This window comes from Netta rufina (genome assembly GCF_964035555.1).
Source record: "Netta rufina genome assembly, chromosome: Z".
NCBI classification, from domain to species: Eukaryota; Metazoa; Chordata; class Aves; order Anseriformes; family Anatidae; genus Netta; species Netta rufina.
The window spans coordinates 67,135,301-67,151,146 of NC_140126.1; the positions used below are offsets into that span (position 1 = coordinate 67,135,301).

General features: G+C 43.9%; 1 protein-coding gene across 1 annotated transcript in view; it reads left to right on the plus strand.

Moving 5' to 3' along the window:
• Nucleotides 1-12,859, plus strand: part of MOB3B (MOB kinase activator 3B) — a gene marked incomplete at both ends in the record, with an annotated part of 30,649 nt that extends 17,790 nt beyond the window's left edge. The window contains one exon of the mRNA XM_084305591.1: nucleotides 12,627-12,859. Within this exon, the coding sequence (XP_084161717.1) occupies nucleotides 12,627-12,859 (233 nt within the window). The remainder of the gene's footprint in view (nucleotides 1-12,626) is intronic.
• Nucleotides 12,860-15,846: the final 2,987 nt, after the last annotated feature.

The window sequence follows — 15,846 nt, forward strand, 5'->3', positions numbered from 1 at the left end:
GTGATGGGAGCAACCTCATTTTTTTTCTTTCCATTTCTGAGTGAGGTGCATTTATCTACACGGATCACCCAGAAATCATAAACCTTTTATTTTCAGTGGATTGTAGAAGCAGTTAAATTTCATGGCAATTTCAGTATGCACAATAAGAATAAGCTCATGGAATCATTTGCTGCCTTGCCAATCCTCACATTCAAAGTATGTAAACCAGACCCAAAAGCACTTATGAAAAATTACTGTTGGTTAGTTTTTTATGTCTTTTGTCAGACCGAGATGTTCACAGTTTCTAAACAGATTTCTGGAATTGGCAAGGTGCCACAAACATCTCAGCTTCAGGGACTGATGCAGCTTTTATTCTAAACCAAAGCTTCCTGCTAGGAAGGAAGCGAAAGTGTTACAGACTATATATGCTGCTTCATGATCTATGCACAGGGAGAGCTTCCTTTTATTTATATTTAATATGCTCTTCCCTTAGCCTGGTTGCAAAGCAGTACTCTCCACAGCAGTGTCAAAACTTTTGTTGGGACTAAATGTGACTCATTGTGGGTCTGAAGGAGCTCCAGGTGACACCATCGCAGAGTTTCTGGTAAGGGACAGTCCTTAGCAAATTCCAAATGGATGAACACACGGAGGGGGTCAGTGGGATGTCTCTGCTCTTCAGTCATCTTGCATGAGAACTCACTCACAAGTTAAAAGGCAACCTTCAGTCTGTCTTAATAACAGCAAAAGAACACATTTTTTAAACAAATTTATTTATTTATTTTTCGGTATTTTGGATACCATCCTTAGTGTTCCATGTTTCAGACTTTTCAGCAGAATCAAGAAGACTCACACATTGCAGTTAACTTTGCAATATGTCTACTTATATGTGTGTATAAAGTGTCTACTTATATGTGTGTATATGTGTGTATAAAATCACCCCAATGTTTCATATAACCGAATGATTCCCAGAGTTTACGTGCTACAACAGAAAATACGCCAGTGTAGGAGCAGTTGTGATGGCACCATAAGAGTTTCCCATGCTCACTAAAAGCAGCATGATCTCCTAAGCTCCTGAAGAGGTTTGGGGATGAAGTCAGTTGTTTCTGAATGTCTTGCAGCCTTCACAGTGTTTGGATGCTTACCAAGCAATTAGCTTGGTCAGTACTTGTCCAGGGAGCAGTCCCACTGAAAAAGTTCCCTGAATCAGGACCAGGAGTGGCAGACTCTGTATGGTGACGCTTTCAAGGAAAAAATAAACAGGCTAGCTCTGACCTCATGCCCATGGTGAGCAATGCAGTTGTATCCATGGGGTTCAGGGTAAACTTAGCTCAGTTTACTTAACCAGAAATTTGGAATTTCCAAAGTCAGTCAGAATGTATAGGAACATGCTGTCCATACTGACACAATGCTGCTTTTGAAGATTTTTTAATATTTTATCATGTTTCAGTAACACAGAAGGTGTTATTTCTGGGAAATGAGTGAATTCCCAACCATAGTAAAGCCAGAAAGTATGACTTGATACAGAAACTACTGAGTGAATTTCTGTGCCCTACATATTGAAGAGCACTGCACGCTGCAGCATCAATCTATTAGGGGCAAATGGAGTCCCCTCTCTCTTCCATACCATTTGTATTCTGCCCAGGCTTTTACCCTCAGTGTAGCAGCTCTTTTGAACACAGTCTGTAATAATTATTTTTTGAATGCCAGTGTATTTCCCAGCACAGATCCATCCATGCTCAATCCGAGTGCTGGACCACAGACGCTCCTCAGTAAGTTTCTCTTTTCCATAGAGTCGGGTGTTAGTTCTTAAATACTATACATTAATTCCCTGCCAGATCCCTACTAGCAATTAGATCTCAGGGAATGCACATGCCTAAAGCATACGTTGTCTAAATGAGCAGTTGCTTAGTTGGTGTTTGTAGAAATCTCGTTCTGAAGGTTCAGTGATCCTCTGTGTATTTGCAGGTTGAGGCACTGTATTGCAGGTGTGTAACACATCACTGGGTCTCTTCCCATCCTTCCACTTTGCATGCTGAAGCCTCTTGCAGCGCACTGACAGAGCATACTATGCTACTGTTAAAGATTAAATATTTTGCTCACTGATTTTCTCTCATCCTGACCAGGATCTATGCAATCCAAGTAGAGAAAGTCAAGTATTTGGTCCTTGCAGACCGTCAGTTTTATCTCATTGCAGTTACTAGCAATTAATTCCCTGCTCTGAAAATACATGTGTGTGCTGACATTTATTGTTCTCCGAACAGTCCCACTTCCATGACCACGCTAAGCTTCTTCTTTCAGCAGAACTACATCTGCTTCTGAGTTCATTTCGGAGAGAGGAGGAAAGAAAAAGGCACGGAGCCTCGAGCATGTGATCTCAGGACCCAGTTGGTCTCTATCATGCATCACAGGTGGAGTTCTCCAGTTTTAAAACACACTCTGAACAAATTGCACCCCATTAGACATTATTTCCATAACATTCAGCTTCCTGGAACATCAGTAAAGGATCAGTTGTCAGGCTGCCCCATTTGCCAGCATGAAGACCTAGAGTTTTAAGAAACATTCAACTGGAAATCCTCACTGGGGCGAGAGGAGGCTTCAGGCAAGTAGTATTGATGCTGTCTTTAGGATTTTAGGAATCAAAAATTTAAACAGCTGTCTTGTGAGTAAGCATGAAGAAAATAACATTATTTTTTTTTAATGACTTATTCATGCTTTTTGTTCCATGGAAGAGACAGGTTGAGCCCAGCACCTGCAGATACTTTCAAAATACAAAAATGAAACCCTTTTGAAGGTCTGCTCCAGCTGCTTGACCTGTCAGACCTGTGCTAGTGAGTGCATGCCAGTGAAATGAGTCTGTAGTGGCTTAGAGCTCCCTACCCAGTTCTTGGTTGTCTTTTTTTTTTTTTTTTTTCTTTTCAGAAATGCACAGCAGACGTGACTCCAGGTGCTAGCGTAGTTCTTCTCTTCAGCAGCACTGTCAGGTGCAAGTGCTCTGAATCTTACCTAGCTCATTGGTACTCGTATCCTGAACAAGGAGACTCAAAGCCTGCAAACACTGCAGAGGTGGCAACTGGAACCTGTGCTGTTGTCTGCCTCTGGCTTGGAAATGTCTCAGGATAATGGCTGAGCCAAGACCACGCTCTCTCATCATCCTGCCTTGCAGACAGGAAATTTTAGGTGTCCAGATACATAAAGCTGCCAACTCTTTGTCAGGTTTTACACACAAGTTTTATCTATACTTCCACATCTTAGTCTGCTTTCCAGCTATGTTAGTTACAGCGTGACCGTATAAATCTCCATAAACCTAAAAGGTGATTGATGTTGAATACCATATGAACAGTGGCAGAGATCGTGTAAACTTACATTAAACATATAGATAAAAACGTATAGACATATAGACTTTAAAAGAGTAGACATAAGATGAATGAATGTTTCCTCCTCAGATGATTAATGTTAAACAGATAAATCAGTCTCTTCAGCAATAAAGAGAAAAAATGTTTAGTTCTGTTGCTGAACTACGGTGATTACCCTTGCTAGACTAAGTGCACTTAGTCTTACTGTAGGTTTCTAAAGCTGTGCTAAAAAGAACAACAACAGAAAAAGCACTATATACATCACTTTCAGTTAAATTGTCCTCGCCTAATAAAATCAGCATGGGGATCTGAACAGCTTAAGATCCGACCAGTTTAAGATACAAGGTAAAAGGAAATACAGAAGGGTAAGTGGTATCTATTGTGTGTCTGTGAGATGAAATAGAAATAAATGGTCTTTACACAAAAAAAAAAAAAAAAAAGGATTTTATTAATTTGTGTGGAAAGCAGATACCGTAAGGAGACATACTTCATGGTTTTGATTTTGCCCTTCTCTAGGCTTTTCAATTATGAATCTTAAGGTATATTGAGTGTTTTCTTCTACATGAAATAAAAGTAATGAAAGTTGGAAAGAGAGCTTCAAGGGAAGAAAACAAAAGTAAAATAATCTTTGCCTTATTTTCCTTTCAGTTCTATGGCATTCACTAGGCATTAATGGAATTGCAGAAAATGTTTACAGGCAGTTTTCAAGACCCCAAGAAGAGTTCATGCAGCTGTAGCTGTTGCAAAGTAGAAATGTTCTTTATATATTAGTTAAATGGTCTGTCAGTGGCTCCCATTCTGATGCTGCCCATTATTAGTGGGGTCTGAGGTGTTTCTGCTAAAGGTAGTGTTCAAGGCTGTCAGAAATCTTTCATATTTCAGGCAGTGGTGAGCAGGAATTGAACGCTGGAGGATGAGTTAGGGAAGGATGCATTAACCCTGTGAAATGTCTTTTAAAAAGTAACTTTTACTCTGCTGAAATCGGGGTGCATCCCATTCACATTTGAATTTGGTAATGCAGCAAAACAACTTATTTTTGGACAGGTATGTTTTAAATTACTACTTTTATTTGTTACGTTTGAAAAGTATTTGTCCCGTGGAACATTTGATTGTTATTGATGTATGCTCATTAAAAGCTTTGACCAGTGCATTAATCTTGCAAAAGTATTCGGTTAAGGTCAAGTTAATGCAACTTTTGAAATTAATTCTGTAATTCTCCTTTGCTAGTGATGTTAAAATAATATTATGCTGCTTAGCTTTGTAATGCTTTAAAGGAAGGAGGATACTCTTGCTCACTGATTCTCCAGACCCATTTTCAATGACATTGGCTGTAAAGTTTCATTAAATTTCCAGGTACCAGCCAGAGCCCCAGGCATTTCAAGAGACAGATCTCACCTATTTATGACCTATTGAAAAAATTACACTGGAATTACACTGGATCCAAAACCTGTTAGGAGTTTTTTTTCACAGGCTTCACGGGGTGAGCATGTATGGCTGTGTTTGTGTGTGGAGTTGTGCTTGTAGACATAACCTGAAACCTTGTGTGTGCAGGTAGAGCTTCGGGTAGCGCAGTCCTCTGTGAGGGTGAAGTCCAGTGTGCTCTGGTTCCTACTCCAGCAGGACGGAAAATGGGCTTCCTTTTACCTGACAAACATGTTACTGCAGAAAGCAGAGGCACTCCTAAGAGCAGGACTTTACCCACATCAGTTTGTGTTTACAGGGGAGGAGGGAGGTAGGGAGGGGGAGGCTGACCTCTTCTACAGAGGCAGTTCCAAGAAAACGAGAGAAGGAAAATTTGGGAGCACGGAGAGGTCCCAGTGGAGCAGGGGAAGGGGCTGGGGACAGCGGGGGCAGCATTGCTCAGGCTGCAGCCTCAGACCTATGTGCAGGTGAGGAAGGTTGGGTTGGTTGTTGTCTCTTCAGCTGGTGGGTCCATTTGATTTTACAGCTCCTTCAGCAGCTGTAACAACAGAGTAGTAAAAAACATCTGTTATGTTACCCCCGGATGTGGTGTTATAAAAGCACGAGTAGTTAAAAGCAGTTTGGGAAGCCCTGACGGACTCTTGCTTGCCAGCCTGCGGATTTCTCTCCCAGGACGCTGGGCTTCACTCGAGGCTGCTCTGTTGTAAGTCAGGGTTAACCTGAGCAGAGTCAGGACCCGGATTTTGTTCTGCTTTCACTTAGTTTTTTGGACCAGGACTCCTGGTCTCCCACTGAATTTCCCTTGCATGCTGCTGTTTTATTCTCTTTCCCTGTCTCATGGGAGAGAGCTGCATTCTGCATTCTCTGCATACTGCAGAGAAAAATCACTTCTTTAAAACTTACAAATCTTTTTTTTCCAAAGAACTGTCAATATACACTGAAGATACCTTTGTGCAGGTAATTGACTCCTAGCTCAGCTCAGGTATCAGAGGATCAGAAAATGGTTTGCTCTGGGAGAGACACAAGGGCTGTGATCTGAGCTGTTTGTGCTCTGAACATTTCTCAATGGTCCCCTGGAAAGGAGCTGAACACAGCAGTCATTCAGAGAGCAAACATTGCTTTAGTGATACTAACCATGTTGACCTTTCAGATCCAGTGACTTGTTAACGTCGTGTCATGTCGTAGGTTTGGGCAGGTGTAAGGCCTCTGCTTTTAGTTAGATGCTGGCACACAGCGTGTGCTGGGGACAGCAGGCTGTTCGGTCTCAGTGCTTCTCCAAGAAAGACCACGCTGCTTGCTGCTTGCAGTAATGCTTCACATTGCCTCTTCGTACTGCAGCAGCAAGCCCAAGAGGGGCCCTCGGAACAGCCTGTTCTCGTGAAATAAATGGGAGACCAGAATGTTTGTGTCCTGAAAATATCAGAAGTTAATAACAAAAATGAAAGCCACGCTGGGTGGTGATGTACTCAGCATGGGATGCTGAAACCACGTCATTACCCACAAATTGTCAGGCTGTGGTAGGTGCTGTAGGGACGAAGCTGTTAACAGACCTGTGCCAGGTGGGAAGGAAAGTTTTTCCAGCGATGCCTTAGTCAGGCTCCAGTGTTAGTACCTTCTTTTTTTCTAACACTGACTCAGCAAGTTGCTAATCTCTCTTTTCCCACCCTAAGCTGTCACATGTTACTCTGCCAAACGACTGCAATTTCTGCCCCAGAAGTGGCTGCCTTTTGTTGATCTGTAATATAGCCTCCGCTAAGGCAGGGAGAGCCATGAATTACTCTGATGCATCTCCAAGCCTGTTTTAGACTGTGTATATATTAATGCCATACACAGTTGTCCAAATGCGGAGCTCCAGCAAATCTCATTTTGTTTCTATGGTGAAGGTGGCTCTTTCAGGGCAGACAGATGTGTTTGATGAGTTGCGCTGTCACACAAACATGATTCAGCTGCTTTTTATGGCCCTCAGTTTCCTTATTGCCTTGTGGGCCTGCAGATCTGCCCTAATGGGTTTCTTGGCCCGTTTGTTGGCTGCGGCAGAGCTCACCTTGCCTGGGACAGGCAGCAGGAGGGCATCCAGTTCAGGTGGTTTGTGTACTCAGGTATTTGCCTGCCTCTAAGACACCTGGTGGAGTTAATTAAATGGCAAAATGTGCTGCCATCATCCTTTAGTTGGTGTACAGCAGAGGAGAGAGCTGCTGGATGCTTGGGCAGTGCAAAGAGTCAAACAATTCTCTGATGTGTGCCCTTTTCCCCTTAAACAGCCCTTTCTAGAGCACCTCATCAGTACCTTTAGTTAGTGGCAACACTGCTTAAAAAAAAAGATAAGAACACCATTTATCTTAGAAAGCCATGTCATGTAAGAGTGTTTTCCTTTCCTCTGGCGTGAAAGCAGAAAGGAGGTCAGTATCAGGAGCATGTAGGTGCATGGCAGTCTAGTTTATCCCTAGTGTTGTGCACCCTGCCAGCTTATTTAGGTGAGGAACGAAGTCCTGCAAGACTGATGTTGTTTTCGTTGGCACTTGACACAGACCCTTCCTTGGGTAACACAGTGAGGTAACATTAAACATCTGCTTGGATTGGGATAGGTGTTTTTGCAGCAAAGTTTCTAGCCACCACTGAGGGCATCTTTTGCAAATTTTTGTACTTGGGGCTGGGGTAGGAGGAGGAAAACGCAGAGGGAGGAGGCTGTTGGTTTCTGATAACACTGCTGTCTCTCTGTTATTAAACTGAAAAACTTCCGACTTTCCCAGTGTGGCATGCTTTTAAGCAGCATTTGCAGTAGTACATTATCTGTCTTTTTGCTGATGGAGAAAGGAGCCCCCCTACTTTTCCCATATGTGTGTTGAAAAAAAAAAAAAAAAGGATGAATTATGACTGTGGCCTGCTAAAGGACCTTAAAATGCACGGTGCTATTTCTGTGCACAATTGCCAAAGGGCTTACCATCTTCCCTTGGGTAAAGCGAGTCTTCAAACCGCACAAACACAGAAGGTCAGAAGTGCTCGTGGATCTGGCATCACGGAAGGTTTAGCTGGGGCTGCGTTCTCGTTGCAAGCTGCCGGCAGGAGCGTGAGCCAGCCCAGAGCCGACGGCAGCGTTGCAGGCAGAAAGGCCGAGCAGCACGGCCTGTTCCTCAGCGCCAGCTTCCTGCGACTGCATGGGTTTTTCCTCTTGCCTGGAGAAGAAAAAAAGGCAGCAAGGAGAAAAATGCGTCGTGACTCACTTCCTGCAGTGCTCACCTGCTTCTGGGGGAGGTCATTGCACGTACTGGGGTGAGGGGAGTCACGATGGTTTTGTGTCAAAGGAAAGAGCCTCTTTGACAGCTGTATTCATCTCAGGCCTTTAGTCACCCTCTTTTATCCCTGCCTGATTTAGTTTCTTTAACATCTGGTCTCTTATCTCTTTCTTGTCCCACCGATATTCTGTGTCACACAAGAACAGGTTTTGTGTTGACAGGGCTTCATCACAACATGAAAACATCTCCGTGTTTTAAACCAACAGGCCATTAACTCACTGGTAGACACTGCACAAGCCTTTTTAGCAGATGGCAGTAACAATACTGCTTTTCTAGAGTGAGTTTCCTGAGAGGTGGGCCTTGACAGTGTTTGCTGTTGCCATGTAAGTGGATTACTCAAAGAAATGAGACCACAGGCCAGTAGTGTCGACACTGGGCTAAATGTCCATTTGGTGGAAAGGGATTAGGTCTGGAGGCTCATGCACGCAAAGGAACAAATCTGATGACAGCAAATTAAGAAAGGTAGAGAAGAGAAGAGGCCGACCCCTAGCTCCCCACACCTTCCTTTCAGGTAGCTGCAGAGAGCAATGAGGTCTCTCCTGAGCCTCCTCTTCTCCAGACCAAACACCCCCAGCTCCCTCAGCCGCTCCTCACAGGACTTGTTCTCCAGGCCCCTCACCAGCCTTGTTGCCCTTCTCTGGACACACTCCAGGGCCTCGATGTCCTTCTTGTAGCGAGGGGCCCAAAGCTGAGCACAGCACTCGAGGTGAGGCCTCACCAGAGCAGAGCACAGGGGGACGATCCCCTCCCTGCTCCTGCTGGCTGCACTGCTCCTGACACAAGCCAGGATGCCGCTGGCCTTCTTGGCCACCTGGGCACACTGCTGGCTCATGTTCAGGCGAGCACTGACCAGCACCTTTCCTGATCCTTTCCTCTGCACGGCTGCAGTGGTTTTACTCGGCTGGGCAGCCGAGCTCCACCACAAGCGCTCTCTCACCCCCTCTCCTCAAAGAGGAAAAGGGAGAAAATACAACACAAAGAGGTCGAGGTTGGAGATGAGAATGGTTTAATGAAAGCGAGGGGGAATGGGGAGAAAAAGAAACAAAAGAAACAACAACAAGGCTGTGCAGAAGCAGAGAGAGAAGGAAAAAAAGGTTATTCTCTACTATGAGCGATGTTCGGCCATGTCCGGGGAAGCAGGGCCTCAAAACGCGTAGTGGTTGTTCAGGAGGACATGCTGTACCTGTCTATCCTCCACTAAACTGTTTTCCATTTGCATGTATAACCCTGAAGAAAAGGAGCACTGCAGCAGCACTGGGTCTTAGCCTGCAGAAGAATCAAGGCTGACAGTTCATGCATCCAGAAATATCCAGAAATACTTTTATTTTTTTTTTTTTCTCAGCAAATAGCAGCTAGGTTAAAAAAAAAAAAAAATCACTGCCATCTCTGTATTCCTTTGCCTTTTAATAACATGGTTTAGCAATCTAATTTGGTGGTTTTACATTCTGTCTCTATCACCTTGCAGATATGGAGACAGTCATCTTTCTTGGAAGCACTCAGACTTCAATACTTGGACACTGATTTTTTTAATTCTTTTCAAATATCCAAGAAATAAATTAAGAAACACAGACTGCATGCTGAAAAGGACTTGGGAGGGGGGGGGAGTGAAGGCAAAGGCTACTATTGCTCAGCTGAAGGACTGTTGGCTCCTCAGCAAGTCAAGGATCTAAATCTAAGCTAGTCATTTCCCAAGGGTCACTGGTAATGATTGCGCTCGGTATTTGATTTATTTATAACAGTTGCAGTGGGAAGAAAACATTAGGCCAAATTCTGACCTCAGAGTATAAATCTGGAACCAGCTCACTCTGATTTTTCAAGTCTTGATGGCATTACTTTGGGTTCAATTTGCTGTAACTCAGTTCAGGATCTGTTCTGTTGTATTAGGTATGTTTTTTTCCTTTGAGATGGCATTTCTGCCACCCTTCTTGTCTAATTTCATGGACTGCAAGGATCTGCCTATTGCCAGTCTGATGTCTTGGGCTTGCTTTTGGCAGCTGTGGCAGCAGTGGGACCTTCTTCATTACAGTGTTGTTCTTGCCAGCCCCTGGGGATGGACCTGCTTGTTCTGTACTTGGGGCATGCATGTTTTGGCCTAGGAAACTCTGCCCTCCTTGCTCAGATCAGCTTGCAGTGACAACATCAGGAACCGTCCCTGCCCCATTTTTTTTAATTGTTACATATTTTTTAGAGGGCATCTTTAAAATTCTGGTTTGGGTAGATCAACAAAACTGTAAATCAGGCTGCTGATATAGCTGTTCCTGAAGAAATGTGATCCACCTGGTTAACTAACTGGTGTTTCTGTTACATCTTTTGGATATATTAATTTTGCCTTTGGAAATGACAACTCACTTTTAATAATCCAGGTGTTTGGCTAATTGTGTGGGATTTTGATTCAAATATTGCCAAGACAGCTGTACCTACTGTGATTTCTGTAGCTTAGAGGTGTCTAAGCTCATGGCTTGAGCATTTAGGCCTCCTCCTCCGTGGCCTGAGATACTGACTTTGGCTTTGAGATGAACTAATTCCTACGATTAGATGTGACAAGCAAAAGCAAATGTTTCTGAAGGTGGTAAAGTAGGTGTGCTCCAACAGATGCAGTTATTTCTCTGGACCCTAGTTTGTGCATCAGGAGCAAGAAGGCTGGGATGTGTCTTTGAAGCTGCCCGAAATTATGTCAGAAGGATTTGCCTCCAATGAGCCAGCACAAAGAAACCAAGGCACTTTGGCACATCATCTGTACCTCAGCGATGGCAAACATGGATGTAGCTCATGGATATCCTGAGCATTTCTGTTAAATGAATAGTAGGAGTGAACTCTGCCCTCCAGTCTTGTCCTTCCCACTTTCCATACCTTGTCCCTCAGCGTGGTAAACTGAATTTCTTTAATTGACTGTACATTAGTTCTGCTTTGCTGGCTGTTGTTACTGCTCAGGAAACGTGTGAGAAAAAGAGCACCAGAGCTTCCTTGATGGCTCACTTGATTTCACACGCTCAGACCTTTACTCCTGCGTTTGCTGCAGACTAGGGTCTGCGGTCTTGCTGTGCTCGTTTGTGTCGTACTGTGTGTAGGCTGCTGTGTGCATAGCATAAAAGGCTGTTTCATTTCAGTTTGAGGGAATGTTAGGCTCCTCCAGATGACTAAGGAATTATTTGGATTAGTTGGGCCTAAACATAGTTTCTGCTCGGACCTACTCCTACTTGGCGTGGAGTGTACCTTTAGGGTCTGCCCACAGGACTGACATCAGGACACATCTGAGTGCTGAGGCTTCCCCACTTGTCTGTTAAGATGCATAGTGCTGCTCACAGCAGCCACAGATACACCTCACCCTGTGATACCGGCATGCATGGGACCAGGGAGTCCAGAGTAAGGTGTGTTTTCCTCTTGGGACCCAGAGCGATACAGCCACAGCTGACAATTTATTTAAAATTCTCTTTTAAACATTGAAATTCTCACTGTATGTCCTCATAATAAAAATTCACCAACTGAGTATCGAGGAGTATAGAGTATTGAGGAGTATTGAGCAATATGTAAGAGGATACTAAAACTTTAAAACTATAAAGTTTGTTATAATGTTAATTTAATATCTCCATCTTCCTTCTGCAAATAATAAACATTTTCCTCGCTGAGAACATGAGCCAGTCTTCCAGTGGTTATGGAGCTGATAAGCTATGAGATTTTTTTTTCTTTTTTAAGAAGTAATAACTACAGTTATGTAGTTCAGATCTGACTAACACGTGGAATATAACTGAAAAATCAGGAGGATGTGCAAAAAAGCAAAGTAGCGTGGGAGTTTTGAGGATGACACTGAAGTCATCATGTCCAGGGCACAGCCGGAGAAGGAGATGAATCCTTCAGGGTTTTGTGGCAGCCCCATGATACACAATGCCGTATAGATAAGTCTCTAATGAAGGGGAGCATTGAAGGCACTGTTAGTGCTACACTGTGGACTGTTGATGATTTACTTGCAAATCTTGCTTTTGCTGCTGCTTCAGAGTCTTCAGCTGCAGAGCGGTCTAACTTACAAGTTATTTTGGGATGGTTGTTTTGGGGTATCTGCAGAAACATGCGGGTCTATGAGCTTTTCTATAAAACAGCCGTCATAGCAGTACGCGTAACTGAGAAGAAGGTGAAAGCAAAGGGAGTGGTCCTTTAATCTCTCTTCATTATTAAATCTGCCATGGTGAACATGCCACTGAAGACAGTCGATCACTTCTATGTCAAACTCTGTCTATAAAAGAATGTGAGAGCCACCTCAGGACGTGAAACCATTGGTGTTAATGAGGCAGTGTGCAGTCCAGTGAAAATCACTGAATGTTACAACACGGGCTGTTCCACCATTAAACTACTAAAGGAAAAAAGATCCTGTACCTATTGGTCTTGAGCCATTAAAATGCTTATGTACCTGGTTACCTTTGGTGCTAGCAGTAAGGTAAACAGATTCATGAAGTGATCTCATGGGTTGGAAAGGAGGCCCAAGAAGTCATAGGCTCTTTTGTAGTTACAAACTTCTGCTTTGCTCCAAAGCCGTTGTCGTGGGATGACAGTATGGTTGTGACAACCCTGTCTTCTCTATTCACAGGTGTTCCCTTTCCAAAGAACTTCCTTCAGATCTGCAAGAAGATACTCTGCCGGCTTTTTCGGGTGTTTGTTCACGTCTACATTCATCACTTTGACCGTATCATCCTTATGGGGGCCGAGGCCCACATCAATACCTGTTACAAGCATTTTTATTACTTTGTGACAGAGCTCAACCTGATAGACCGCAAAGAACTAGAGCCTTTGGTAAGTTTAAGGTCTGGGAGAAAGCTCTAGGAAATTTTCAGCTGCCCTTCACTGAGCCTTTCCCACACTTGTTGCAGTGGATTTCCTCTGGGAATAAGGTCAGTGGTTGAACACAGGCAATTTGAAAGGAAGAACTTTGCCTCTGACCACAGATCTGTTTCATCTGCTGCGGCATTTGTGGGGTGCTCAGTAGGCTCAGTCAAAAGATAAAAATGCAATGTGTTTTGTATGGAGAAATGCAAGGTGGGGAATGCTGTCATTTTTCAAAGGTTCATTTTTATTCTGCTCCTTCCTGTACTATATGTTTTATATAGTTTTATTCTTTTTTTTTTTTTTTTTTTCACTAGTTAGTAACAGCATGGTTCTCATAGCAGTCACCTGAATACATGTGAAGGGAACAGTGGTCTGTATAAAGGTGAAATGGGACTTTTTTTTTTTAAAAAATCTCTAAGTAGGTGTTTGTGAAAGTACTGCCTGTGTTAGATCTGGATCTAAGTGAAACAGATGAGGTGAGACAGAGGTTTAGACAATTAACAGTGTAACAAAACCAGACACTTCCTTTTGGCCTGAGGTGGATCAAAATGAAACTTACTGTATCCAAAAGTAAGACTTCAGAAATTGAAACACTTTTGCTGTTGCTCTTAAATGAAAATAAAAGTGTAGACCGAGAAGTGAAAGCATGGGACAATTCAGAAAGCAGTTGACCTACAACCCCCCACTGTGGTCGTTCAGCCAACTTTAAAAGGGATCAGGGCAACATTTCTCCACAGGTCAGGGTTTGGAAAGTACTTATCATACGGCTCATTTATGCAGTGCTAGAACCACTGGGATTTCTTTTCCTGCAGAAGCACAGAACAGCTGAGGCTGGCTGGCACCCGTGGACACGCTGTAGTCCAGCCCACTCCTCTGGAGGCAGTGTCACCTACAGCAGGTTGCCCACAACCATCTCCAGGCAGGTTTTCAATCGTTCCACATAAAGGCACAAGGAGATGGTATTAAATATTCCTGGAAGCGTGGCAAAGTGTTTCTGTAGGAGTCTGAGCTGTTGCAGGGGTGGTACGTGTACGTGCTGTGTAATGACTGAAGCCTAGCAGGAGAGCAGGCTAGGAATGTGCTCCAACTGGTGTGTGCTTCCCCCCTGCCTTCCACTATTCCCTCCCTTCACAAAACTGCCCTTAGTGCTGTCACAGGATGCAGCATTACGAACTTAGCTGGGATTCATGGTCTTCCAGAAAACTGTTCCACCTGCACTGGGAGGGCATCGTGTGAGCCAGCTGACGAAGCCCCACCTGCTTCTTTCATCTCCCTGTCCGCCACTTGGGTGGGTGTCAGCAGCATGGAAATTCAGGAAAAAACAAAAAAAAAAAAAAAAGAAGAAGAAAAAAAAACAACTACAACAAAAACAAACAAACAAAAAAGTCTGTACTTTTGTCTTCAGCTGGGCAGAGAGAAAGGGAGGAGCTGCCAGACAACAGCAGACATTGCAAATAATCTTGGATTGTAGTGTGGTAGTTGAGGACAACCTATGCCCTGCCAGGTTCACCGTGGCAGGAAACAAACCTACATTATCTCCCTTAATTAGAAAATAGGCCAAGGGCTGATTAAATAAAAAACAGACTGCCACATGCTTTAATAAACAGGAAGGCAACGTACTTATCAACATATCTCCAAAAAGGGAGAATAATGAGGGAAGCAGGCAGTAGATGAATAGTAATATTAGCCTGCTGGCAGGACTTACTCTGTCTGTTTAAAACAGATTTTATCAGCCTTCTGCAACCCCGTGCAGCAGCTGTAAAATCAAATGAAGCAAGTGAGTCAAATAGGGTTCCCCCCTTCCATTCAGGAGTTGCATAGCTTCAGTTAAAGTGGGGGCTGTAGTCTAAAATGCTGCTTATCTTTTTCACATCCCCAAGGCTGTGTTAATTTGACAGGTCCCTGAGCCTTTCACAGAGCTGCTTTGGGAGGAAAAAAATGGAAGCTGGCACGCTTTCTGACCACACAGGTGGTCCTGAAGAAAACAAGGCATGGCCAGTTGGTTAATTTGGGAGGAAATAAGAAGTCTGAGGACATACCTGGTCTCTCGCACAGTTGACAGGCAGACAGGCAGTGTGCACCACAAGAGGTCCCAGAAGACCCTCACGGCATATCTCCGCAGGGAAGTTACCAGGAAATAAACAAAGGTCTGAATTTAGGATGTGGCATCTGCTTTGTACTGGCTCCCAGTGACTGATTTTATCCTCCACTGTCACAGTTCACCTTAGCTTACCTCTGAGCCTGTTTTGGTGGCTGAAAGTTGTCTAGCTGGGCAATGTCTGTGCCTCCATCCCATTCTCACCTTGTGCAGATGCTTACACAGGACGCTTGAAACAATCTAAATGTGCTTTTTAGTGGGACTCTTAGTGCAGCTCCAGAAGCAGCAATGCTCTTCTGCTTTTTTCTCCTGCACTCTTCTTTTTAAACAACTGATTTCTTAGCATGTAGGACTTCAGAACACGCCAAAGCACCTTGTAAGCACCTTGTGAGCAAAACAGTCCTGAGCTGGGGAATTCGGCTTCATTTTTTGCCAATTAAAAAAAAAGTTTTTGATAACTAATATGGATATCAAGGGAAAAAAAAAAAAAAAAAAAAAAAAAGACTAGTAATTGAACAAAATGCTCAGGAAAGAAGGGCCTTCTTCCCCAGGCTCAAATTTAACAGAAACCTTCTCTCCCTTCCTCGGAGTCTCTACTCACTCTGTTTTTTCCACATTATAACCAGACATTGCCAGTCCCTTTGGTGAGGTGAGGGATGATGCAGGCCCTAACAGTGCCTCCATCCCCGTGTCCTCGCCTTCTAGCAGCTGCTGCTCTTTATGACTGTTTGTGAGCAGAGGAGCCACAGGCTTCTCTGGTTGAGGTTCTGGCACATGGTGGGTTATTGATGGCAGTTTTGGAGCCAGCTGGAAGTGGCTGTGAGTGGCACAGGGCAGTTGTTGGCCTCCCACCACCCCTGTAGCCCTCTGCTACCAAAACCCGGCT